This window comes from Gopherus evgoodei, chromosome 1 (assembly GCF_007399415.2).
Source record: "Gopherus evgoodei ecotype Sinaloan lineage chromosome 1, rGopEvg1_v1.p, whole genome shotgun sequence".
Lineage (NCBI taxonomy): Eukaryota > Metazoa > Chordata > Testudines > Testudinidae > Gopherus > Gopherus evgoodei.
In genome coordinates this window covers 356,935,269-356,960,843 of record NC_044322.1, presented here as the reverse complement: position 1 = coordinate 356,960,843, position 25,575 = coordinate 356,935,269, and the positions used below count along the sequence as shown (strand labels likewise).

At 45.7% G+C, this 25,575-nt stretch overlaps 1 protein-coding gene across 3 annotated transcripts in view; it reads right to left on the bottom strand.

Annotated features, from left to right (window-relative positions):
* The window catches only part of SFMBT2 (Scm like with four mbt domains 2), a 234,462-nt gene that overhangs the window by 169,602 nt on the left and 39,285 nt on the right, over positions 1 to 25,575 (bottom strand). For all 3 annotated transcript variants that reach the window (XM_030572497.1, XM_030572663.1, XM_030572588.1), the window contains exons 2-3: positions 22,840 to 23,003; positions 107 to 201 (exon numbers count right to left, since the gene is read on the bottom strand). In XM_030572497.1, coding sequence (XP_030428357.1) covers positions 107 to 201; positions 22,840 to 22,951 — 207 coding nt within the window. In that variant the 5' untranslated portion in view covers positions 22,952 to 23,003. The remainder of the gene's footprint in view (positions 1 to 106; positions 202 to 22,839; positions 23,004 to 25,575) is intronic.

Sequence of the window (25,575 nt, the reverse complement as noted above, 5' to 3'; positions counted from 1 at the left end):
CAAGAGCCATTATCCGTGCCTTTAAATTTTCCAGGATGACCCTCTCCAATCAGAATGAAAAGAGGAAGGGCACAGGACTTTCTCACGGCCCAAGTGAAGTACGTACGTGTCTGAATGAGGTGTGAGGAGCAGTGCTTGCTCCCGTTTCTTCCAAGTATTCATCCCAGTTGAAGTCGGTCTCCTCGATGCTAGAACCTTCATCTGTTTGGGGGGAAAAAAGCAACATAAAATTAGAACATGGTTAATGCAGGCAATAAACTACACAATGGTATCGGCCAAAAGTGGGAAATTGGCAGGCAGTAAAATCTCCACACAATATTTTAAAAAACCACTGTTTTAATAGTTATGCATATTTGGATTCCATGGGTTTTGTTGCATTTCCAAGATATAATTTGGTATGCTGGCTTCAGCAGTTATGCCTCCAGAGACTCTTCCTTTGTGGGCCAGTTGGGTGAGTGAACAGAAAGCACTGTACCCAGCAGTGCAAGAGAGTCCACACTATTTCACAACTCTTTTTATAATGTTCTCAAACTTTCACGTCTCCTCCATCAGTCATCATGAGTGTACGTTTTGCAGTACAGTAAATAAACATGCCAAACAAATAATAAAGTCTCTGCCCCAATGCATTTCTGAACTAAGGGTCATGAGCCAGATCCTCAGCTGCCCTAAGTTAAAGTACTGCCATTGAAGCCAATGCAGGGGTAGAGATTTACACCACCTCAGCATCTGCCCCCCCCTACTGGGTGCACTATTGCAAAGAGGTTAGTATCTATGTGCAATGCTGCCTTTTGCTGGATGGAATCAGAACTACTCAACTGCATATCATAGGCCCTATAATGCTAACAACTAGGGGAAATTCCGCTTTTATTTAATTAGTCAGAAGCTGAGCTTTGAAAGCAGGAGCTCTGTTGTGGCTGTGAAGAGCCAGATGATAGAATTCAGGTGCCATCTCCCAGTTTCCCATTACAGCTACCTATAATTTTTGCTTTTCTATCACATCTTTCATGTGAAGACATGAAAACACTGTACAAACAATTAACTGATCCTCACAACATCCCATGAGCTACGTAATGCTACCCCCATGTTACGGATGGGGAAACTAAGGCACAGACCATTTTTGTATCTAGCCTGAGATCACACAGGAAATCCGCTGCAGAGCTAAGAACAGAATCTAGATCTTCTGACTCTCAGGCCTCTGGATTAACCCTTATATACTCCATCCCACAGCTAAAGTTTCATAATTATTCACAGGTTTTGCTACATATCTATACAGCCCCTAGCAAAATGGAACTAAGGTCTCAAAGTGCTGCTGAAATACAAATAATACAAATTACAAACAAATCTTCTTGCACTTACAGAAAAGCAGCCAAATCTGATTATTTTAAAGTAAAATAAAAGCAATGTTTGCAGGCAATCTTGGAAGAATGGTTTCAACTCAGAGCAAATATTTACAGTCTAATAGTGAGGCACTGCAATAAGGATTTATCAGGCAAACTCTGAGAGACCCTTTTCCTTCCAAAGCATTCATCAGCATGGCCATGATGTAATTAAAGTGCCTCATGACAAACTGAAGGAAGAAACCTCCCCCGACAGTTTTATGAAGAAAACGGCAGGGTTAATTTATTGCAATTATTGCTACAGGTCTCCCATTTTCAAGATCCAAAAGTTATATCATGTAAGAGGAATGTCTCATTATTAAAAGGAAAAGGAATAGGTTATATTTGCTACTGATGTAGCCAGACACACATCTGAGAAAAAAAAAAAAAAAAAAGATGACAGCAGAACTGGGTTTTCTAATCTTAACCAGCATGGGAAAGAGATTGGGAGAAGAAACCACAGCCCTATTTACTGTTAAATACACTAGAACTTCTTTTGAATACTGGGTTATGAAGACTGAGTCCTGGGGCCAGTTTTGTTCAACATCTTCATTAATGATCTGAATGATGGGATGGATTGCACCCTCAGCAAGTTCTCAAATGACACTAAGCTGGGGAGAGAAGTAGATGCGCTGGAGAGTAGGGATAGGGTCCATAGTGACCTAGATAAATTGGAGGATAGGTCCAAAAGAAATCTGATGAGGTTCAACAAGGACAAGTGCAGAATCCTACACTTAGGATGGAAAAATCCCGTGCACTGTTACAGGCTAGGGAACAACTGGCTACATGGCAGTTCTGCAGAAAAGGACCTGGGGATTACAGTGGACGAAAAGCTGGATATGAGTCAGCAGTGTGCTCTTGTTGATAAGGCTAATGGCATATTGGGCTGCATTAGTAGAAGCATTGCCAACAGATTGAGGGACGTGATTATTCCACTCTATTCAGCACTGGTGAGGCCACATCTGGAGTATTGCATCCAGCTGGGCCTCTCCACTACAGAAGGGATGTGGGCAAATTGGAGGGAGTCCAGCAGAGGGCAACAAAAATGATTAGAGGGTTGGAGCACATGACCTATGAGGAGATGCTGACAGAACTGGATTTATTTAGTCTGCAGAAAAGAAGAGTGAGGGGGCATTTGATAGCACCTTTCAACTACCTGAAGGGGGGTTCCAAAGAGGATGGAGATAGACTGTTCTCAGTAGTGGCAGATGACAGAACAAGGAGCAATGGTCTCTAGTTGCAGTGAGGGAGGTCTAGGTTGGATATTAGGAAACACTATTTCACTAGGAGGGTGGTGAAGCACTGCAATGGGTTCCCTAGGGAGGTGGTGGAATCTCCATCCTTAGAGGTCTTTAAGGCCAGGCTTGACAAAGCCCTGGCTGGGATGATTTAGTTGGGGTTGGTCCTGCTTTAAGCAGGACTAGATGACCTTCTGGGGTCTCTTCCAACTCTAATCTTCTATGATTCTATGATTCTCCCTCACCTGCGCTACTTCAACCTGGTGTAACTACATAGGTGTAAATCAGGAATAACTCAGTTGAAGAGATTTCTGATAATAGTTGGCTCTTCAATCTAGCAGGAAAAGGCATGACAAGATCCAATGGCCGGAAGCTGAAGCTAAACAAATTCAGTCGAGAAAGTGAGGTGCACACTTTTTTTCAACAGTGGAGGGTAATGAACTATTGGACCAACTTATCTAAGAACATGGGGAATCTCCAGCACTCAACGCTGGATATCTTTCTAAAAAAGAGAGGCTATAGCCCTGTCATAAACAGATAGCTAAGGGTTAATGTCTCTTTCACCTGAAACACCTGACCAGAGAACCAATCAGGAAACCGGATTTTTTCAACTTTGGGTGGAGGGAATTGTGTGTCTGAGTCTTTTGTCTGTCTGCCTGCTGTCTCTGAGCTTTGGAGAAGTAGTTCTGTTTTCTAATCTTCTGTTTCTAAGTGTAAGGACAAAGAGATCAGATAGTAAGTTATATGGTTTCTTTTCTTTGGTATTCGCATGAATATAAGTGCTGGAGTGCTTTGATTTGTATTCTTTTTTAATAAGGCTGTTTATTCAATATTCTTTTAAGCAATTGACCCTGTGTTGTATCATCTTAATACAGAGAGAACATTTGTATGTATTTTTCTTTCTTTTTTATATAAAGCTTTCTTTTAAAACCTGTTGGAGTTTTCTTTACTTCAGGGAAATTAAGTCTGTACTCACCAGGGAATTGGTGGGAGGAAGAAATCAAGGGGAGATCTGTGTGTTGGATTGCTAGCCTGATTTTGCATTTCCTCTGGGTGAAGAGGAAAGTGCTTTTGTTCCAGGATTGGAAACGGAGAGGGCAAGTCCCTCTGTTTGGATTCACAGAGCTTGTGTCTGTGTATCTCTCCAGGAGCACCTGGAGGGGGGAAGGGAAAAGGATTATTTCCCTTTGTTGTGAGACTCAAGGGATTTGGGTCTTGGGGTCCCCAGGGAAGGTTTTTCAGAGGGACCAGAGTGCCCCAAAACACTCTAATTTTTTGGGTGGTGGCAGCAGGTACCAGGTCCAAGCGGGTAACTAAGCTTGGAGGTTTTCATGCTAACCCCCATATTTTGGACGCTAAGGTCCAAATCTGGGAATAAGGTTATGATATGGTGGCAGCGGTGGGATCTAGACAGAATCCAGAAGCCAGTAGGAATATTATATTTTTCTTTTCTCTGCTAAGGGCTTTTTAGCAGAGAGAAACAGTTTGGTTTTAAAAGGGAACCAGAGAGAATTTTTTTTTTCTGCTCTCTCTAGCAGTTTGTGGTTTGCATGTTAAGCGAGAAGCCATTAAGAGACTGTTGAGGGTCTTTTGTCATGCAATAGCCCTCCCATTAGGAGGCAAGTACCAGCACTTATATGCATGCAAATAAAGTGGTTTTTCTGGTTTCCCTTCATTGAACATTAGCTAGAGAGAGAAAGGGAAAAAAGCACTGTTGCTAGGCAGACTCCAGGAGGGAACAGAGCCTGCAGTTCAGAAGATAAACACCGGAGGGCACCCCAACACAAGAAAACAGGAACCATGACTTCTAAGGCAAAAATTGGCGCCGAAGAACAAATCAAAGAAGCTGAACACAGGCGACAACTGGAAATAAAACAAAAAGAGATGGAGATAAAAGAAAAGGAAGAAAGCATCAAACTGGCAGCCTTCCAAAGAGAACAGGCAGCCCAAGAGGCAGCACACAAAAGAAAACTAGAAGAAGAAGAGGTAGCCTACCGAAGGAAACAAGCAGAAGATGAGTTGGCCCACAGAAGGAAGCAAGAAGAAGAAGAGGCGGCCCACCGCCGAGACATGGAAAAACACCAAAAAGAAATGGAAAAACAACAAAAAGAAATGGAAAAAGAAAATGAAGAGAAGGAAAAACAGAGAAAACATGAACTGGACTTGGCAAAAGCTGGGCTGCATGTGCCAGCCAACCCTAACAACCCGGCGCCAATTATTGCTCCACAGCACAGGAAATTTCCCACCTACAAGGCAGGTGATGACACCGAGGCCTTCTTGGAAAATTTTGAAAGAGCCTGTCTTGGGTACAGCATCCCCGAAGACCAGTACATGGTAGAATTAAGGCCACAACTCAGTGGACCTTTAGCAGAGGTGGCAGCTGAAATGCCTAAGCCGCAAATGAATGACTATAAACTTTTTCAAACCAAGGCCAGATACAGGATGGGGATAACCCCAGATCACGCCCGTCGGCGTTTCAGAACCCAAAAGTGGAAACCAGAGCTGTCATTTCCCAAACACGCCTACTACATTGCAAAAAACTATGAGGCCTGGCTAACAGGAAACAACATTCAAACCTTGGAAGAACTGAACCTCCTCATACAAATGGAGCAGTTCTTGGATGGTGTTCCTGAAGACATCACACGGTACATACAAGATAGAAATCCCAAAGATATCGCTGAGGCGGGGGAGATTGGAGCCAAATGGATGGAACTGGCAGAAAGCAAAAAAGCTACTGTCAAGGGGAACGATTACCACAGGGGGCACACAGACCATAAACCCTACAACCGAGGACAGCCAAAGACCCCACATATCACCCAAATAAAGCCACAGATACCCTACCCTTCAACCTCACCAGTCTCCAGTAACTCACCTCGGCCCAGTGACCCATCAGATGGAAGATGCTTTAAGTGTAATGAACTGGGACATATCAAGGCCAACTGTCCCAAGAACACCATGCGAGTGCAATTCATTACACCACCATCACACCAAAGATCCCCAGGCCCGGATGCCTCTCAAATACCCTTGGAGCGAAGGGAAAATTTGAGAGTGGGCGGAAAAAAGGTTACTGCGTGGAGAGACACGGGGGCACAAGTGTCAGCTATCCACCAATCCTTCGTAGACCCCACATTCATCAACCCAAAGGCCAAAGTTACAATTTACCCCTTCATGTCACAGGCTGTAGACTTGCCTACAGCTCAACTGCCTGTCCAGTACAAAGGCTGGTCAGGAATGTGGACTTTTGCAGTCTATGACAATTATCCTATCCCCATGCTACTGGGGGAAGACTTGGCCAACCAGGTGAGGCGGGCCAAGAGAGTGGGAATGGTTACCCGTAGCCAAACCAGGCAAGCTTCCAGACCCATTCCTGTTCCTGAGCCGTCCACAGACGCCCCGTCTGTGTTACCAGAGACCCAGACAGAGGTAGTGGACCCGGATTCCATGCCTACCACTGAAACAGCCACAGCACCTCCAGTCCCAGGCCCGGAACTGGAACAGCAACCAGCAAGTGCAACCACATCTTCAACCTCAACGCCAGAGGGGGCCAGCGAGCCAGAACTGGCAGAAGCAAAACACAGCCATACCCAAAAGGCTCAGCCAGAGCCTGAAATACCCTCAGGTGCACCAGCGGAGAGCGGTTCACCAGCAACGGAAACAACCCCATCACCTACATCGCTTCCAGAGGGACCAAGCCCAAGTCCACAGTCTGAGGAAGAACTGGTGACCCCAGCCTCAAGGGAACAGTTCCAGGCTGAGCAGGAAGCAGATGACAGCCTTCAGAAAGCGTGGGCGGCGGCACGGAGCACCCCACCGCCTCTCAGCTCTTCTAATCGATCCCGGTTTGTTATAGACCAAGGACTTTTATACAAGGAAATTCTTTCTGGTGGACACCGGGAAGAATGGCAGCCGCAAAAACAGTTGGTGGTTCCAACTAAGTACCGGGGGAAGCTCTTAAGCTTAGCCCATGATCATCCCAGTGGCCATGCTGGGGTGAACAGAACCAAGGACCGGTTGGGGAAGTCCTTCCACTGGGAGGGGATGGGCAAGGATGTTGCCAAGTATGTCCGGTCTTGTGAGGTATGCCAAAGAGTAGGTAAGCCTCAAGACCAGGTCAAGGCCCCTCTCCAGCCACTCCCCATAATTGAGGTCCCATTTCAGCGAGTAGCTGTGGATATTCTAGGTCCTTTCCCAAAAAAGACGCCCAAAGGAAAGCAGTACGTACTGACTTTAGTGGACTTTGCTACCCGATGGCCAGAAGCAGTAGCTCTAGGCAACACCAGAGCTAACACTGTGTGCCTGGCCCTAACAGACATCTTTGCGAGGGTAGGTTGGCCCTCTGACATCCTTACAGATTCAGGGTCTAATTTCCTGGCAGGGACTATGGAAAAACTGTGGGAAACTCATGGGGTAAATCACTTGGTTGCCACCCCGTACCACCATCAAACCAATGGCCTGGTGGAAAGGTTCAATGGAACTATGGGGGCCATGATACGAAAATTCATCAACGAATTCTCCAATAATTGGGACCTAGTGTTGCAGCAGTTGCTGTTTGCCTACAGGGCTGTACCACATCCCAGTTTAGGGTTTTCACCATTTGAACTTGTGTATGGTCACGAGGTTAAGGGGCCATTACAGTTGGTGAAGCAGCAATGGGAGGGGTTTACGCCTTCTCCAGGAACTAACATTCTGGACTTTGTAAGCAACCTACAAAGCACCCTCCGACACTCTTTAGCCCTTGCTAGAGAGAACCTAAAGGATGCTCAAAAAGAGCAAAAGGCCTGGTATGACAGACATGCCAGAGAACGTTCCTTCAAGGTAGGAGACCAGGTTATGGTCTTGAAGGCGCAACAGGCCCATAAGATGGAAGCATCATGGGAAGGGCCATTCACAGTCCAAGAGCGCCTGGGAAATGTAAACTACCTCATAGCATTTCCCAATTCCCCACTAAAGCCTAAAGTGTACCATGTTAATTCTCTCAAGCCTTTCTATTCCAGAGACTTACAGGTTTGTCAGTTTACGGTCCAGGGAGATGATGCTGAGTGGCCTGACGGTGTCTACTACGACGGGAAAAAAGACGGTGGCATGGAAGAGGTGAACCTCTCAACCACCCTGGAACGTCTGCAGCGGCGACAAATCAAGGAGCTGTGCACTAGCTTCGCCCCATTGTTCTCAGCCACCCCAGGACGGACTGAACGGGCATACCACTCCATTGATACAGGTAATGCTCACCCAATCAGAACCCCACCCTACCGGGTGTCTCCTCATGCCCAAGCTGCTATAGAACGGGAGATCCAGAACATGCTACAGATGGGTATAATCCGCTCATCTACCAGTGCATGGGCATCTCCAGTGGTTCTGGTACCCAAACCAGATGGGGAAATACGCTTTTGCATGGACTACCGTAAGCTAAATGCTGTAACTCGTCCGGACAACTATCCAATGCCACGCACCGATGAGCTATTGGAGAAGTTGGGACATGCCCAGTTCATCTCTACGATAGACTTAACCAAGGGGTACTGGCAAGTACCGCTAGATGAACCTGCCAAGGAGAGGTCAGCATTCGTCACCCATGCGGGGGTGTTTGAATTCAATGTCCTTCCTTTCGGCCTTCGAAATGCACCCGCCACCTTCCAGAGGCTGGTAGATGGTCTACTAGCTGGACTGGGAGAATTTGCAGTTGCCTACCTCGATGATGTGGCCATTTTTTCAGACTCCTGGCCCGAACACCTACTCCACCTGGAAAAGGTCTTTGAGCGCATCAGGCAGGCAGGACTAACTGTTAAGGCCAAAAAGTGTCAAATAGGCCAAAACAGAGTGACTTACCTGGGGCACCAGGTGGGTCGAGGAACCATAAACCCCCTACAGGCCAAGGTGGATGCTATCCAAAAGTGGCCTGTCCCACGGTCCAAAAAGCAAGTCCAATCCTTCTTAGGCTTGGCCGGATACTACAGGCGATTTGTACCACACTACAGCCAAATCGCTGCCGCATTGACCGACCTGACCAAAAAGACCCAGCCAAATGCCGTTAAGTGGACTGATGAGTGTCAAAAAGCCTTTACCCAGCTTAAGGCAACGCTCATGTCTGACCCTGTGCTCAGGGCCCCGGACTTTGACAAGCCATTCCTAGTAACCACGGATGCATCTGAGCGTGGTATAGGAGCAGTGCTCATGCAAGAAGCAACAGATCACAACTTCCATCCTGTCGTGTTTCTCAGCAAGAAACTGTCTGAGAGGGAAAGTCACTGGTCAGTCAGTGAAAAGGAATGCTATGCCATTGTGTACGCCCTGGAAAAGCTACGCCCATATGTTTGGGGACGGCGGTTCAAACTACAAACTGACCATGCTGCACTAAAGTGGCTTCATACTGCCAAGGGGAACAACAAGAAACTTCTTCGTTGGAGTTTAGCTCTCCAAGATTTTGATTTTAAAATTCAACACATCACAGGAGCTTCTAACAAAGTTGCTGATGCTCTCTCCCGTGAGAGTTTCCCAGAATCCAGTAGTTAAAAAGTGTTCTTAAAATGTAAAAGTCTGTTAGTTATATACTTAGTAGTATATGTAAAGGTGCATGTGTTGTATTAACCTGGTTATTTTCAAGTTCTAGAAGGAAATTGCCGCCAGTGAGCTTCCCCACTGTCTGCAATTTGGGGGGCGTGTCATAAACAGATAGCTAAGGGTTAATGTCTCTTTCACCTGAAACACCTGACCAGAGAACCAATCAGGAAACCGGATTTTTTCAACTTTGGGTGGAGGGAATTGTGTGTCTGAGTCTTTTGTCTGTCTGCCTGCTGTCTCTGAGCTTTGGAGAAGTAGTTCTGTTTTCTAATCTTCTGTTTCTAAGTGTAAGGACAAAGAGATCAGATAGTAAGTTATATGGTTTCTTTTCTTTGGTATTCGCATGAATATAAGTGCTGGAGTGCTTTGATTTGTATTCTTTTTTAATAAGGCTGTTTATTCAATATTCTTTTAAGCAATTGACCCTGTGTTGTATCATCTTAATACAGAGAGAACATTTGTATGTATTTTTCTTTCTTTTTTATATAAAGCTTTCTTTTAAAACCTGTTGGAGTTTTCTTTACTTCAGGGAAATTAAGTCTGTACTCACCAGGGAATTGGTGGGAGGAAGAAATCAAGGGGAGATCTGTGTGTTGGATTGCTAGCCTGATTTTGCATTTCCTCTGGGTGAAGAGGAAAGTGCTTTTGTTCCAGGATTGGAAACGGAGAGGGCAAGTCCCTCTGTTTGGATTCACAGAGCTTGTGTCTGTGTATCTCTCCAGGAGCACCTGGAGGGGGGAAGGGAAAAAGGATTATTTCCCTTTGTTGTGAGACTCAAGGGATTTGGGTCTTGGGGTCCCCAGGGAAGGTTTTTCAGAGGGACCAGAGTGCCCCAAAACACTCTAATTTTTTGGGTGGTGGCAGCAGGTACCAGGTCCAAGCAGGTAACTAAGCTTGGAGGTTTTCATGCTAACCCCCATATTTTGGACGCTAAGGTCCAAATCTGGGAATAAGGTTATGATAAGCCCAAACAAAAGTGATGGGCTTAAGGCAAAGACTAATGAGTGAGGGTCCATCACCTGTGTTACGCATGATGATAGTGGTCTCTTCTAGCCTTAAAATCTAATGACTCTATGGTCATGTCTACACAAAACACTTATTGTGCGGCAAGCTGGGATATAAATCTACAATGGTCAAGGTCACACATGTTAGTGACAGAGCCAGAAATTTAACCCAGATCTCCCATACCCTAAGCATCACTAGACTGAGCTAAGAAATCAGGCTCTCTTTGCATTCAGTAGTAAGATGGGTGCAGTACAGTGACACACCTAAAAAGTATCTGTTTTAAAAATCAAAATGAAAAGGGCAAGATTGAGCCAGACAGGTTGCTTGGAGGGCCAGGCTGCCTAGCAGTTATTGCACCAGACCTCCAGCTGCCATCAGGATGGTAGAGGTACCTGGTTCTTGACCCTAAGCCAGGAAACTTCTGGCCTCCACCCACATTTGGATGTCAGCCCCTAAGGGGTTGTGGTAGGGAGACCTAGACACTCCTTCTGGAAGCAACAGTGGCAAGGTCCTCCCTGCAGAGAGTCTATGTCTGCTGTCCTGGACCACTTCCTATCTATAGATCCCTTCAGTTTGGGGCACGGCCCCTATAGTCCAAACAGTCAGTTACTTACCAAAAAATAAATAAATAAATAAGCCCAATGGACCAGGATGCTGCTCGTTCTCAAGGGGGTGGTGGCTGGAGAAGGCTCTGCTTGTGGGCCTTACCTGTCCCGTGGTGCCCCTCTCAGGCTCAACTTTCTGACTGGCTTCCCAGAGAAGGATTCCTCTCTCCTGCAGCCTGTCCAGCACCTGTGCCTGGGCTCCTGGAGCAGGCTCAGCAGGCCCAGTCGGTGGGGACTAACAGGGCTCAGTTTTGCCTTTTAATACATTTGGGTCCACACTGGGTTTGCATACCCCATCGCATTGAGATGGAGGGCCGCCAGGGGCTGAGCACCCCTCCTGCTGCAGAGGTTTCAGGCCTTTACTCTCAGTCCTTCCATTTCATTCTGACACAGTAGAAGGCTGATTCCTCTACAGACTTTATCAGGAAATTACGTTTACTGTGTCTGTAAAAATAACATCAGGGAACTGGTTTATCATGGGCTCAGTGTCTTGTTTTGCTCAGTTTCATTACAGAGAAATGGAAGGGACTGAAAATTCCCCAAAACCTCTTGTGTTGTTTCTGTTTCTTTCCTGAAGTTCTGCAATAGCATCGGCTGCGACCACAGTCAGGTTGCAAAGGGGTTAGGCCAGGAACAGAGAGTCAGGACATTCTATTCCTAACTCTATCAGTGATTTACTGTGTGTCCATGGGCAAGTCATGTAACCTTTTTCTGTGCCTGGGTTTCCAAAATCAATTTTTGCTGATTTCTATAAAATGCTTCAAATCCCTCAGATTGAAAGGAGCTACATAAATGAAAAGTATTTAATATTATAATTATAATTACTCTAACGAGCGGTTTTCACAAAGCCATACCATCTACCAGTACTCAAATCAACATTCCAAGGGTAAAAACCTAGCTGCTGAAGTCACTGGCAAAACTCCCATTTATTCCATGGGCTGGGGTGTCAAGATTTCACCTCAGGAGTTCATGGGGTGATGGCTAATTTTATGATGTGCTTACTTTGGTGGGTTTCAGTTATGGATCCTTTTGCTCTATGTTCTTTTTTGGTGAAACAGTCACACCTGTGTAACCTACTTTACATTTCATGTTCGTGTGGGCCTCAGTGTGAAAACAAAATAAATAGTAATGAACTGCTACCATCTCAATGGTTTTGAAGTGCTCTGGGATCATCAATTGATAGATGCCATAGAAATTAAAGGTACTTCAATAAAACTGCAGCCATCTAGGACTTCACTGTTAACACTGTAGGCCACGTGACTACAAGAAAAAACTCAGAGTGAAAAAAGAACCTGGATCCTTTGTTCAGAAAGCCCAAATTCCCTACCAACCTATCTGTTGGATATTTCCCTTTAATTCTTAGCTGTATAGAGTCTAAGGCACACAGCTAAGCAGTTCTGATTCTATCCTGTATCTATTCCTATGTTCTAGCTAGTTATGTTACTTTATCAATGAAAGAATGTAAGAACGACCATACTGAGTCAGACCAAAGGTCCATCTAGCCCAGTATCCTGTCTTCCGACAGCAGACAATGCCAGGTACCCCAAAGGGAACAAACAGAACAGGCAACCACCAAGTGATCCATCCCCTGTCACCCACTTCCAGCCTCTGGCAAACTGAGGTTAGGGATACCACCCATGCCCATATTGGCTAATAGTCATGGATGGACCTGTCCTCCATTCAGGGCCATCCCTAGACACTGTGGTGCCCTACACAGCCCCAGGCCTACGTGGGGGAGGGGGGAGGCTGAGCTGAAGGTCTCGGGGGGTAGGAGAGAACCGCCCCCCAGCACAAGCCAGAGGCACAGCTGGAAGCTGGCAGAGCAGAGAAGGTTGGGGTCAGGTCGCTACACTTCCCGCCGCCCAGTGAGTGCAGGGAGCACCCAATCCCTGCTACAGTCCCCAAGGACGTAGTTCAGGCGAAGGGATGGAGTGGGGGCAGGGCTAGGGCAGAGCAGGGGTGGGAAGAGGCAGGGCGGAGGGGGGACAGGGGCTATGGGTAAGGGGTGGAGTGGGTGCAGGGCAGGAGTGGGTGCAGCTTTTCTGGCTGCCTCAGCTGGCCGAGGGATCGGGCTGGCCACTGGAGCAGCAAACAGCTGCATACGGCACCAGAAAATTTGAGGCAATTTGGTGCCTTACACAGCTGTATAGTTTGCGTATGGGTAAGGATAGCCCTGCCTCCATGAATTTATCTATTTCTTTTTAAAAAAACACTATTATAGTCTTGGCCTTCACAACATCCTCTGGCAAAGACTTCCACAGGCTGACTGTATGACCCTTGAAAAAACACTTCCTTTTGCTTCTTTTAAACCTGCTGCCTATTAATTGCATTTGGTGACCCCTAGTTCTTGTGTTATAAGAAGGAGTAAATAACACTTCCTTATTTACTTTCTCCACAGCAGTCATGATTTCATAGACCTCGATCATATCCCCCCCTTAGTTTTCTCTTTTCTAAGCTGAAAAGTCCCAGTTTCATTAATATCTCCTCATATGGAAATTGTTCCATATCCTTAATCATTTTTGCTGCCCTTCTCTGAACCTTTTCCAATTCCAATATATCTTTTTTAAGATGGAGCGATCACATCTGCATGCAGTATTCGAGATGTACGCATAACATGGGTTTATATAGAAGCAATATGATATTTTCTGTTTTATTATCTATCCCTCTCAATGATTCCCAACATTCTGTTAGCTTTTTTGACTGTTGCTGCACATTGAGTGGATGTTTTCAGAGAATTATCCACAATGAATCCAAGATCTCTTTCTTCAGTGGTAACAGCTAATTTAGACCCCACCATTTTATATGTAGAGTTGGGATTATGTTTTCCAATGTGCACTACTTTGCATTTATCACCATTGAATTTCATCTGCCATTTTGTTGCCCAGTCACCCAGTTTTGTGAGATCCCTTTGTAACTCTTTGCAGTCTGCTTTGGACTGAAAAGATCTGTCCTGGATTCCAGTCCGGAAATAGAAAACTGAGGGAAGGATGTGCCAGCATTTAGGGCACTAGTCTAGGACTTGAGAGACCTTGCTTCAAGCCCCTGCTCTGTTACAGGCTTCTTGTGTGACCTTGGGTAAGTCACTTAGCCTCAGTTCCACATCTGTAAAATGGGGATAGTAGTATGTCACAAGGGTGGCATAAGGACAGATACATTAAAGGAAGTGAGGCATTCGGATCCTGCAAGGCCACCCAGAGGATTCAGGGGGAGCAGGGGAGCTGTGGCGCTTGTACTCACCTGGCGGCGATCCGGGTCTTAGGCAGCATTTCAACAGCTGGGGGCCCTTAAGTCACTCCGCATCTTCGGCAGCACTGAAGGGGCCCCTGCCGCCAAAATGCCGCCACAGACCAGGACAGCCCTTGGGCCAGGGCTCACAGGGCCCCTGCGGGGCCCAGGGCAAATTGCCCCTCTTGTCCGTCCCCGGCAGCCCTGAGATCTTTTGGTGATAAGAGCCGTGTAAGTACCTTAGTTAGACAGATAAATTCAGATCATTTTACAGATGAGAAACTGGGTTAACTTTATGTGATGATTTTGGCTGTAATAGCCGGTGAGCATCAGAAGCCAGACTGACTGGTGAGAAGAAACAGCACTTTGATTATCTCCATAAGCACTCAGCTGAAACTGACTGACTGTTCAGGTTTCTGGAAATCACTAGTTCATGCTCAGAGAATTTAATACACACATTAGCATAGTGCCTCCCCTTCTTGTAACCTGCTACCTGTCCTTAGAGTGGGGAAGGTGATGTTTCTACTCATTGCATGGGTTTTCTGTGTGCATACTTAAGAACAATGGTTCTATACCAGAACTCCTTGCTACATCCCTCCCCTCTACTCTGGTCCCATTTAGGCAGGATCTTCCCCACCATCACCACAACCACCACCTCTCCATTAGCAATATGGGAAGGGCAGCATGATCATGAGCCCATGACATCAGCTCACGTCACCAAGCTTGAAAAGAGATGCTTAGGAATTCAGTAAAATTCACTGATTAGCTAGGACCATAGATGTCAACAACAACAACATGGCCCATGGTTGCTCAGGACCTCAAAGTTATCATCCCTACCCAGCCCAGCAGGTTGCTTGGAACTTCTCGATAGCAACAAGCTGAGAAATAATACTTCTGTGGAGTCCAAGAGCCGCTCCAGAATGCAGTAAACATTAGGTATATTCCCCTACCCAATGTTCACCGTCTTGACCCTTTCTACATCCCTCTCCTCTAGTCCATCTAGCTAGGATCTTTCTGGCCCCTCTACCCCCAGTCATCAACCAACACCTGTGCTATGCTCCAACACAATTTTGCCTCCTATAACCCTTCCCAGTAACATGCACTTAATAAGCGGTGCTGCCTTCCCCCTTGCTTGTGGTTCTGGGAAAGCCTTTTAGCTTAAACAAGGGAAAAACTGAATTCCTGTCCCCGGAGCCCTCCTCCCTATGAGCATGTGAGATTTCTCACAGGCTAAGGAAGAGAACAGAGTGGGAACTGCTTGTTAAACACTTGGCAGCTCATCACTAAAACTGGTTTCTCAGATGTCTGCACCAGTGTTTCCTCAAACTGTGAGGCCTGTTTCTCCCCAAGGGAGACTGAGGCAAGGACAGGGAAAGTGAGCAAAACAACAAGACTGTTTTTCCTCTCCTGCCTGGAGTGTTGTCACAACGGACTCCACAAAAACCAGGGCCAGTGACTGCATGAGGAATGGAAATACTTACTGCTTACGACACAGGAAAGGATCTGGCGGGGAAGAATCATAGAAATGTAGGGCCGGAAGGGATCTCATCTACTCCATCCTCCCTCACTGAGGCTACACAAATGAACCTACACCATCTTTGATAGGTCTTTGTCCAACCTGTTCTTCAAACCTCCAATGATGGGGATTCTACATCCATTCTTGATGACCTATTCCAGTGCTTAACTACCTGCAGATTAAACCCATTACTTCTTGTCCTACCTTCAGTGAACATGGAGAATAATGGAGCACCCCCTCCCCCCCTTTATAACAGCCCTTAGCCTATTTGAAGACTTATCAGGTCCACCCTCATTCTTCTTTTCTCAAGACTAGCATGCCCAGTTTTTTCAACCTTTCCTTACAGATCAGGTTTTCTAAATCTTTTATCATTTATATTGCTCTTCTCTGGACTCTCTCCAATTGCCCATATCTTTCTTAATGTGTGACACCCTTAACTGGACACAATAATCCACCTAAGACTTCACCAGTGCCAAGCAGAGTAGAATAATTACTTCGAGTCTTACATATGGACACTCCTATTCATACACTCCAGAATGTTAGCCTTTTTCACAACTGCATCATATTCTTGGCTCATATTCAATTTGGTATCCACTGTAACCCCAAAATCTTTTTCTGCAGTACTACTCACTAGCCAGTTGTTCCCTATTTTGTAGCTGTGTATTTGATTTTTCCTTCTTACATGAGGTACTTTGCACTTGTCTTTACTGAATTTCATCGTGTTGATTTCAGACCAATTCTCCAATTTGTCAAGGATGAATTGAATTTTAATCCCATCCACCAAAATGCCTGCAACCAGTGTGGTATCATCCACAAATTTTATAAACTCTTATCTTTTATCCAAATTATTAATGAAAAATATTGAATAGTATTAGACCCAGGACAAACCCCTGTGGGACTCCACTTGGTGGGTCTTCCCAGTTCGACAGCAAACCATTGATAACTACTCATCGGCCTTTCAACCAGTTGTGCATTCATCTGATAGTAATTTGATCTAAACCACATTTCCCTAGTTTGCTTATGAAAATGTCATGGGGGACTGTGTCAAAAGCCTTACTGAAATCAAGATATATCAGATCTACTGCTTCTGCTCCATCCAGTATGCAAGTAACCCTGTCAAAGAAGAAAATTAGGTTGGCTTGGCATGATTTGTTCTTGACAAATCCATGCTGGCTATTTATCATGACCCTATTATGCTCTATGTGCTTACAAATTGATTGTTAGATCAGTTGCTCCATTATCTTTTCAGGAATTGAGGTTAGGCTGACGGGTCGATAAATCCCTGGGTCCTCCTTTCCGCCCCCCAACTCCCTGCCTGTTCAAAATGGGTATTGTTTGCCCTTGATGAGTCCTCTGAAACCTCACCCATCCTCCATGAGTTCTCAGAGATAATCACTGAAGTTCAGAGATTGCTTCTGCTAGTTCCCCAAGTCCCTAGGGTAAATTTTGTCAGGATCCGTCACCCTGAATACATCTAACTTATCTAAACATTCTTTAACCTGTTATTTCCCTATTCTGGCTTCCACTCCTTCCCCCTTGTTGTCATCATTAATTGTGTTACATATCTGGTCACAATCAACCTTTTTAGTGAACATAGTAGCAAAATAGGCATTAAACACCTTCGCTTTCTGATGTCTTCCATTATTAGCTCATCTTCCCTGCTAAGTAGTGAACCTACACTTTCATTCCTCTTTCTCTTGCTCGTAATGTATTTGTAGAACCTCTTCTTACTGCCTTATGCCCCTTGCTAGGTGTATCTCATTTTGTGCCTTAGCCTTTCCGATTTTGTCCCTATGTGCACGCACTATACTTTTATACTCGTCTTTAACAATTTGTCCACGTTTCTACTTTTTGTAGGGCTCCTTTTTGATTTTCAGGTCATTAAAGAGCTCCTGATGGAGCCACATTGGTTTCCATCTCTTCCCAGTAGTCCTCCTTCCCAGAATACCATCCAATGGTAAAGAAAGCCAAAGCCCTCCTGTTGACACCATCTGTGCAACTATACATTCTTCTCCAAGATGTATCTGTCCCTGGCTGGACTCTTACTTTCAGCTGGCACAATGGACAAGAACACATCCTGCACCCCCAACTCTTTAACTCTTGCTCCCAGAACTCACTGCTGATCCGCTTAGGGCCATATTACTGTTTCTTTAAGGGCCCAGAGCCAAGAGCCTGCAGAGAGGGTGGGGGCAAGGTTTCCCTTCCCCACCTGAACCAATGGGGAATGAGCTGGGAGAAGGGGACCAGTATAAATACTGCCTCCTCCCACATAGCAGGGCAGACACCAGGAGATATCAGCAGGGAAAGGCTGGCCTGATGAAGACCCTGAAGCCTGATGGCTAATTAGGAAAAAGGTGCCTGCTAAGGGAGAAGCTGGCAAAAGCCTTGCAACTGGCTAACTCATAACCCAGTTCCAAACAGGAGAGGACAAGAAGCTCAGAGGGCCCAGCGAAGGGCAGAAGATGCTTCAAGTGCTTGATTTTGTTTGTAGTTCTGAGCTCTACTGAGCTCAGGGAGAAATCCTGAGACCTGCTACTCCAGAGAGAAGAGTGTGATTTTTTTTTCCATTTACTCCCATGGTGAGTTGGAAGGACTTTGCTGCCAGCCTGGGGGAAGCCAGGGGAAGGGACTTCAAGTGACTGGGTCGGAGGGCTAGGTCACAGAAGGCCCAGACAGAGATGGACAACAGGAAGAGATGATGAAGGGGAAGGTATGATAACCCCACACCTACTCACAAGGGGGCATGCCAGAGTGACCACTGCCATCACAAGGAGCCATTCCCACTCTCAGTCACCACCCCAGATCTGGCACAATTCACAATGTTTTTTTTTATCATTCTCAACTGACTGCTGTTTGGGGTTCAGGTGTCCACAGAAGCTTCCTTCATAACTGGCAATCCCAGAAAAAGTGCTCTATGGAGGCTGAACTCCCATCTCCCTCTGCAGAATGTGGCTGGGGCACAAGACCCAGGGCCGAACCAGGGACCTCCAGAGCTGAAAGGCTACGCCTCTACAGCTTAAGCTAAGACCCATATCCTCTGTGGAGTGGGCATAGGAAATGGGGAGACATAACACATACTGAATAGTGGCTTACATACCTCTTCTGAATGGAAGCACATCCCAAACATTTGAGTCCCATGGCAGTTCACATCCCAAACAAGCTGCCACACACACAACCACCACCATCTTAGCCAAAACTAGAGATCACCAGCACTATAAACATGAGTTTAAGCTAAAGAGCCAGGCTGTCTACATGGGGACGAGATTCATATTCTCTAAGAACTAGGCATACTGCCTAATGGGTTATGCTTGTGCGGCTGAAACCTGTGTTCTGTGAATAAATAGAGAACTTCCGTCTGTAGGGTTGATGACCTGGTGCCTTTCATGATGAACCTTTAATTCACTTCCCTTTTACAAGGCATCAGATGTGATTTTCTGGGTCATGGACAAAGTGGCGGGAAGCAAAAAGCCTCCAAGGCGACAAATCTATTCAATTAAGATGCCACTGCCCATTTACACTGGCCTTGGATTCCTACCATGAAAACCGAGGTGAAATACAAAAAAAGGGCCTAATATCAGCTTTCTAAAGAGCAAAATGAAATCCCTGTTGCCCACGGAAGTAGAGCAATTACTGGATGTTGTGGATGTGAATGTTGATGGTCAAGAGACAGAAACGTTGAGTGACTGAATTCCTATGGACAAGGGACAGCCTGAGAAGAGGCAAAGAGAGGATCAAATAAACCACTCGAGGAGAGCAACTGGTCGAATCTGAAACACAAAGAAAAGCAGTTTGAAACTATTCAGTAGCCTCCAAAGAACTCAGGACCCAATTCTGCCAGTTCCCCAGTGCCTCCTGCAAGGTGCTGTGCAATGTTAGAAGCTCCCAGCATCATGCTCTTAGAATCTTATTCTCCAGGGTGCTCAGCAGATTGGAGCCTTCCGGGATCTCATCTCTGATGCAAGCACTGGAGCAGAAGCCAGATGCTTTGGAGAAGATATGCAAAGAAGATGTGGGAGCTAGAGGAGTTCAAAACCTAGCGAAATAACCCATTCACTGCAGCATCAAAGCTTAGAGAACCATGAGGCTTTCACTTTTAAACAGAGGTTGGATGCATAAAGCAAAAGTTTCCAAGGTTTTTCAGGTGTGATTAAAAATATAAAGTTACAATTGGCCAATCTGTTTGAGTTTCTTTCAAATATAATGCAGAGCTATCAATTCTTTTCTTCAAGAGGCTTATCGGGAAGGTGAACAACAGAACATTAACAGCATGGTCTGAAAGAAGAGATCCAATAAGTCCTGAAAAGGCATCGAAGGGGATTTTAAAAGCATTCACCACTGGTCTAACTCTGCTCTTCTTGAAGCAAATGGGATTTTAATCATTGACTTCAAAGGGAGCGATGGTTAAATGTCCATTGGCTTCCACGGGAGAAGAGTTAGGCCAACGCTGAGCACTTCTGAAATTCATCCTCTAATTCCTTCAGTATACAGCCTCGGGGGAACGGTCCTTTCATTCACCAGGAGCGCAAGGAGAGTGCAGAACCTTTAAACAACTGGGAGCCAGAGTTGCAGAATTCTCAGCACCCACCAGTCCACACTGAGAACACTCCAGGTTCTCAGTGCAAGCTACCAGGGCACTGAGCTCATTAGAAAATCTGACCCTCCGTCTGACATTTATAACTCATCATCAGCAAGCCTCATGGAAATGTCCGATTGTTGGGAAAAGGATTTAGCGTTATCAGCCCCAGGACGAATACGACAATGGAAGACGCACGTATCAATCTGTTCACGGAAGATGAGCTGTACAATACTGGTTATTATTTATTGTGTGGATTGCAGAAGTCTTTACCATCAGCAGCACCCCAGCGTATTAGGCACTACATAACCCAGTGGTGTGCAAATTTTTCTAGTCGCACCGCCTCTTCCCTTTAACAGAATCTGTCCATTCCTCCCCCGAACCCACCCACCCGTTACTGCACAGCCAAGCCTTCCTCATCAGCGGAGCTTGGGATGAAGGCGGAGCAGGGGGCAGAACTGGGGATGGGGGAGGAGCTAGGGCAAGAGGCGGAGCTAGTGTGGGGGCAGAGAGGGAATGAGAGCAACATTGGGCTGGCAGAACAGGGGGCGGAGTGGGGCAGATCTTGCCTGGAAGTAGAGCTGGGCTTGGAGGCAGAGCTGGGCTGGGGGCAGAGTGGGGCCGGGGCATGGCGCTCCCTCCCTGCCCCTTCCGTGCGCTTCCCTCCCCCACAACATTCCTCCATGTCCCCTACAGTTTGGGGACCACTGCTATAAACACATTGTTTTACTATGGGTATGTTTACATTACAACCAGAGGCATGACTGCAGCATGTGTAGACACACTGAGCTAGCTTTTATCTAGCTAACTCAAGTAACAACAGCAACTAAGCCTCAGCAGCATGAGGCTGGGACCTAGAGTATTTACTTGACTGGCTAAGCCCATACTGCTGCTGCCACATCACTGCTTTTTTAATTTGACCTATCAAAAATCAAAGCTAGCTCGGGGTATGTCTACACATGCTGCAGTCACATCTCTTATCACAGAGGAGACATAGCCACAGTCCCTGCCCTGCAGCACTTACAACCTAAACAGGGTGGGAGAAAAGGATACAACATGCAAGCAAAACACAGGGAACGGAGATGCTAACTGGTAGTGACTGGCCAAGGTCACAGAGAAGAACCAGTGGCAGAGCAGGCAACTGAACCCAGGAGTCCTAGGTCCCTGTCCAGAACCTTAATAGCAAGACCATCAGTCTGAAGAAAGAGCCTTCATCTTCCCAAGTTTGGAAAAATAAAGAGCTAGAAATAGCTGTACCAATAGTTCTGTGGCCATGTATTAAATCGTCCCAGATGATTCACTCCTGTGCAAAGAGCCAGAACAAAGTCTATGTGCCACTTAAACTTTATTTTGAGTAGTCAAGTGGGACTGAAGTGCTGCACAGGCCGCATGCTGGTGCTCCGCACACAGCGGATTTCACCCCAAACGAGGCTGTAGTCACAGATTCCAAGCTCACTTTGCAAAGAGTTAAAGAAAGATCCTTCGAGAATTGAATCAATTTGTAAGGCTAAAACTATGTCTCGGAGGTCGAGGAAGACATGGATTCTGTGACTTCCAGAGACTGCCATGACATTTTCCGCTTTGGCCCTGGGGCAGTAGGGCAGGAGCTGTAAGCCCCCGCAGGCAGGGGCACCCCCACAGCTCTCAGCCAACATGGGGGGACCTGGAGCTCTGAGCCACCATAGGTGTCGGGGGGACCCCTGCAGCCACAGGAGGACCCCAGAGCTCCAAGCCACTGCAAGCAGCGGGGGGAACCCTGGAACTGTCAGCCACAGTGGCAGCAGGGGCTGGATGCCACCTCTCCCCTCCTCTAGCAGGTCTCAGGCTCTCATCAGACCCATTTTATCACAGTTATTTTTAGTAAAAGTCATGGACAGGTCACAGGCTCCCACGAATTTTTGTTTATTGCCTATGACTTATCCCTGACTTTTACTACAAATAACTATGACAAAATACTAATCTTATCTATAAGTCCTTGTGCCACACTCATCATCATAGCCCTCGTCCAGACTAACCCACGGCATCGGCGGGTTAAAATCGATTGCTCGGGGATCGATATATCGCGTCTAGTCTGGACGCGATGTATCGATCCCCGAGCGCGCTTACATCGATTCCGGAACTCCATCAACCCGAACGGAGTTCCGGAATCGACACGGAGACCCGCGGACATCGATGCAGCGCCGTCCAGACGGGTGAGTACCTCGATTTTAGAAATTCGACTTCAGCTACGTTATTCCCGTAGCTGAAGTTGCGTATCTAAAATCGATTTTAATATCTAGTCTGGACGTGGCCATAGTCTAGGAGCACCTTCCAGTAGTGCATTAAACAACATAACTACTTATAAGGCACACGTTTGTTCTCTCATCTTCTCCCCAGGGAGAGAAGCGCATGCGGTGGAGATACACCCCTTAGCACCATTTGAGAAATGTATTGCACGCTCTGATAGCGGGGATGTTTTTTGTGGGGAAAAAAAAAATCTAAATAAAAACATAGGACAAAAAAAAAATTCTAGAAAAAGTTGATCAATCCAGCTGATCCAAATAAAGGAAAAACTTCCAAACATATTTGTAAATTTTTGGGGAAGAAAAGCAAAATTTTAAAAAGGGTTGAAAAACAAAGGAAACATTGTCAAAAGTTTTGCCAATTTTCTTCCAAATGTTGTTGAATTTTGAAAAATTTCATCTTGCACGAGAAAATCTGTTTTATTTACTTAAAAGTGAAACAGACGGGGAAAACAAGAGCTCACCTGAATCAAACTGTTCTCCATTCCCATTGGCTGGACTCTGACCCTTCTCCTGGGATAGGGATAGATGTTGAGTCTCTTGCATGGCGGAAATCAAAGACATCCTAGTTTCCATTGCTCACAATAAGATTTCTTCCTTTCCTAATTCATCATGTAACAAAAATGTCCTGCAAGAGAGTAAAAGAGAATAAATGAGCAGCCTATTTTCATAGAATATCAGGGTTGGAAGGGACCTCAGGAGGTCAGCTAGTCCAACTCCCTGCTCAGTGCAGGACCAAACCCCAACTAAATCATCCCAGCCAGGGCTTTGTCAAGCCTGTCCTTAAAAACCTCTAAGGATGGAGATTCCACCACCTCCCTAGGTAACCCATTCCAGTGCTTCACCACTCTCCTAGTGAAAAAGTTTTTCCTAATATCCAACCTAAACCTCCCCCACTGCAACTTGAGACCATTATTCCTCGTTCTGTCATCTGCTACCACAGAGAACAGCCGAGCTCCATCCTCTTTGGAACCCCCTTTCAGGTAATTGAAAGCAGCTATCAAATCCCCTCTCATTCTTCTCTTCTGCAGACTAAATAATCCCAGTTCCCTCAGCCTGAGCAAGTAAACACACTTCCCTAGCTCTTCTTCAACGTTTTCTTTTGAGTCACCCTGCATTTTGATTGCTGCAATTAATTTATGTACTTCTGTGGCTTTTATCATTACAATATCTGAGCACCAATGAAGTTATCCTTTGGAATGGGGATGATAATAGTTCTCTTATTTACCGATGAGTAACAGATTAGGGTCCAATCCAAAATCCACTGAAGTCAATGGGATTCTTTCATTGATGTCAATGGGCTTTTCGTTAGTCTATTGGGGACTTGAACAAGGTTATATAGGGAGCCTACGGCTGAACTAGGGACTTGGTTCAGTATAGCGCCTTAACCACAAAGCCCATCATTCCTCTGCTACATCTCTAACCTGTTCCTGAAGTAGTTCTGGATACTTGACCTTAACAGGGCCAAGTGCTGAAAAGCAGCATGGTCTAGTATGGAGAGTAACAGGCTATAAATCTGGAAACTTGGGTTCTTTTAAACCAAACTGCCACTGTGATGCTAAGCCATGGCTCTGTCTCCGCACAATGCACCATCCAGAGCAGCTCAGCCAAGCAGCTGATCTAAGCCAGTGGTAAATCACTACAGCCCTGGAGCAAGGAGACTGCAGGGAAGGATTTTGTGACACGGGGAGTTTCTCTGAATCACCAGGCCTACCAGGGATGAGGCATCTTACACAATCAACCTCTGCTCAGGGCTGTGCCTTAGAAGTACAATCTAGCACTTGGACTGTAAACTCTTTGGGGCAGAGGCTGTCTAATTACACGTTTGTACGGGGCCCAGCAGAGTGGGGCTTTAATCGTGAGGGGAACTTTTGGGTATCACTGGAAGACAAACAGTAAATAATAATAGATTGTTACCGGAGAAATGTCCTTGTTGACCTCTTTGTCTATAAAACACCTAGTGCACTTGGGGCACTATATAAATAAATGATCATTTCGCCACTTCATCTTTATTTCTCCTGATGTGCATGAAACACCATGACTATTTCAAACTCAGGTAACCTCAGAATGTGTACATCTGTCATCCCCAGTGTACATTCTCTTTCAATTAACTATGAAACTAGAAGCAATCAGTCCACTGCAAGTCAAAAAACACTAATCCTTCAGCAGAGAAGCACTGGAATATTTCCAAAAATATCACAGAATATCAGGGTTGGAAGGGACCGCAGGAGGTCATCTAGTCCAACCCCCTGCTCAAAGCAGGACCAACCCCCAGATCCCTAAGTGGCCCCCCTCAAGAATTGAACTCACAACCCTGGGTTTAGCAGGCCAATCATTAATAAGAAATTGGTTATGTATCAGCTTTTTGCCTGAAACTTATTTCGAGGGGAGGGGAAAAATGGTAGTTAAAGCTTTTATTTTCCCTCGGTAGGTTCAGATATTTTTACTTTCCCTCCAACCAGACAGTAAAGAAAGATAATCTAGGATTGGAAAAGCAATCAATTTAAAGGTGCCAAAATCAGTCATTTTAAAGAGAACTCAAGGGTAACCATATAAATACGAAGCAGAAAGATAAGTTACTCAATAGTATAGTTAAATCTTGAGACGTTCCCATTATTTTGACAGGACAAAGATATGAGCTAATGTGAAGTTTAAGGTGTCTGGTCCGGCAGCTGTAGTGTTTATACTGGCACATAGCAAACAGTTTCTGTTAAAGAAATATTGTTACGGAAGGTTAGGCTCTGATCCATTAAAAGGGCCCATCTGCATCCCAACCATGTCAGCAGAGTTCTGCATCAGTGGATCGGATTGCAGAATTGGCTTACGCGGTTTATAAACAAGAGATGTTGAACAAAGCAGCAGAGGAAGAAAAATGTTTTCGCTATTATGTTTTAAAAAAAAAAGTCAGTAAAAACAATCTTGATCCGGAGTTAAACAGTAGTTGCTGTAGCAGTGGGAATAAGAAATCTGGTCCAAAGCCCACTGAAATCAATGGGAGACTTTCCATTGAATGTGCTTTGGAGCAGGCCCAAGAAACAGAAAGTGAAACGTTCATGAAACTGACCAGTACATTTTCCTCCTCCAAGAGGAGGAAATGAACAGAGGCAAAAGTAAATGGTCACCAGCGGCAAAGTTTGACTGTGAACTTCCCTAAACTCTGGAGCACTTTTGCTTTGGGCTCCTCGGGTCAACACATAAAT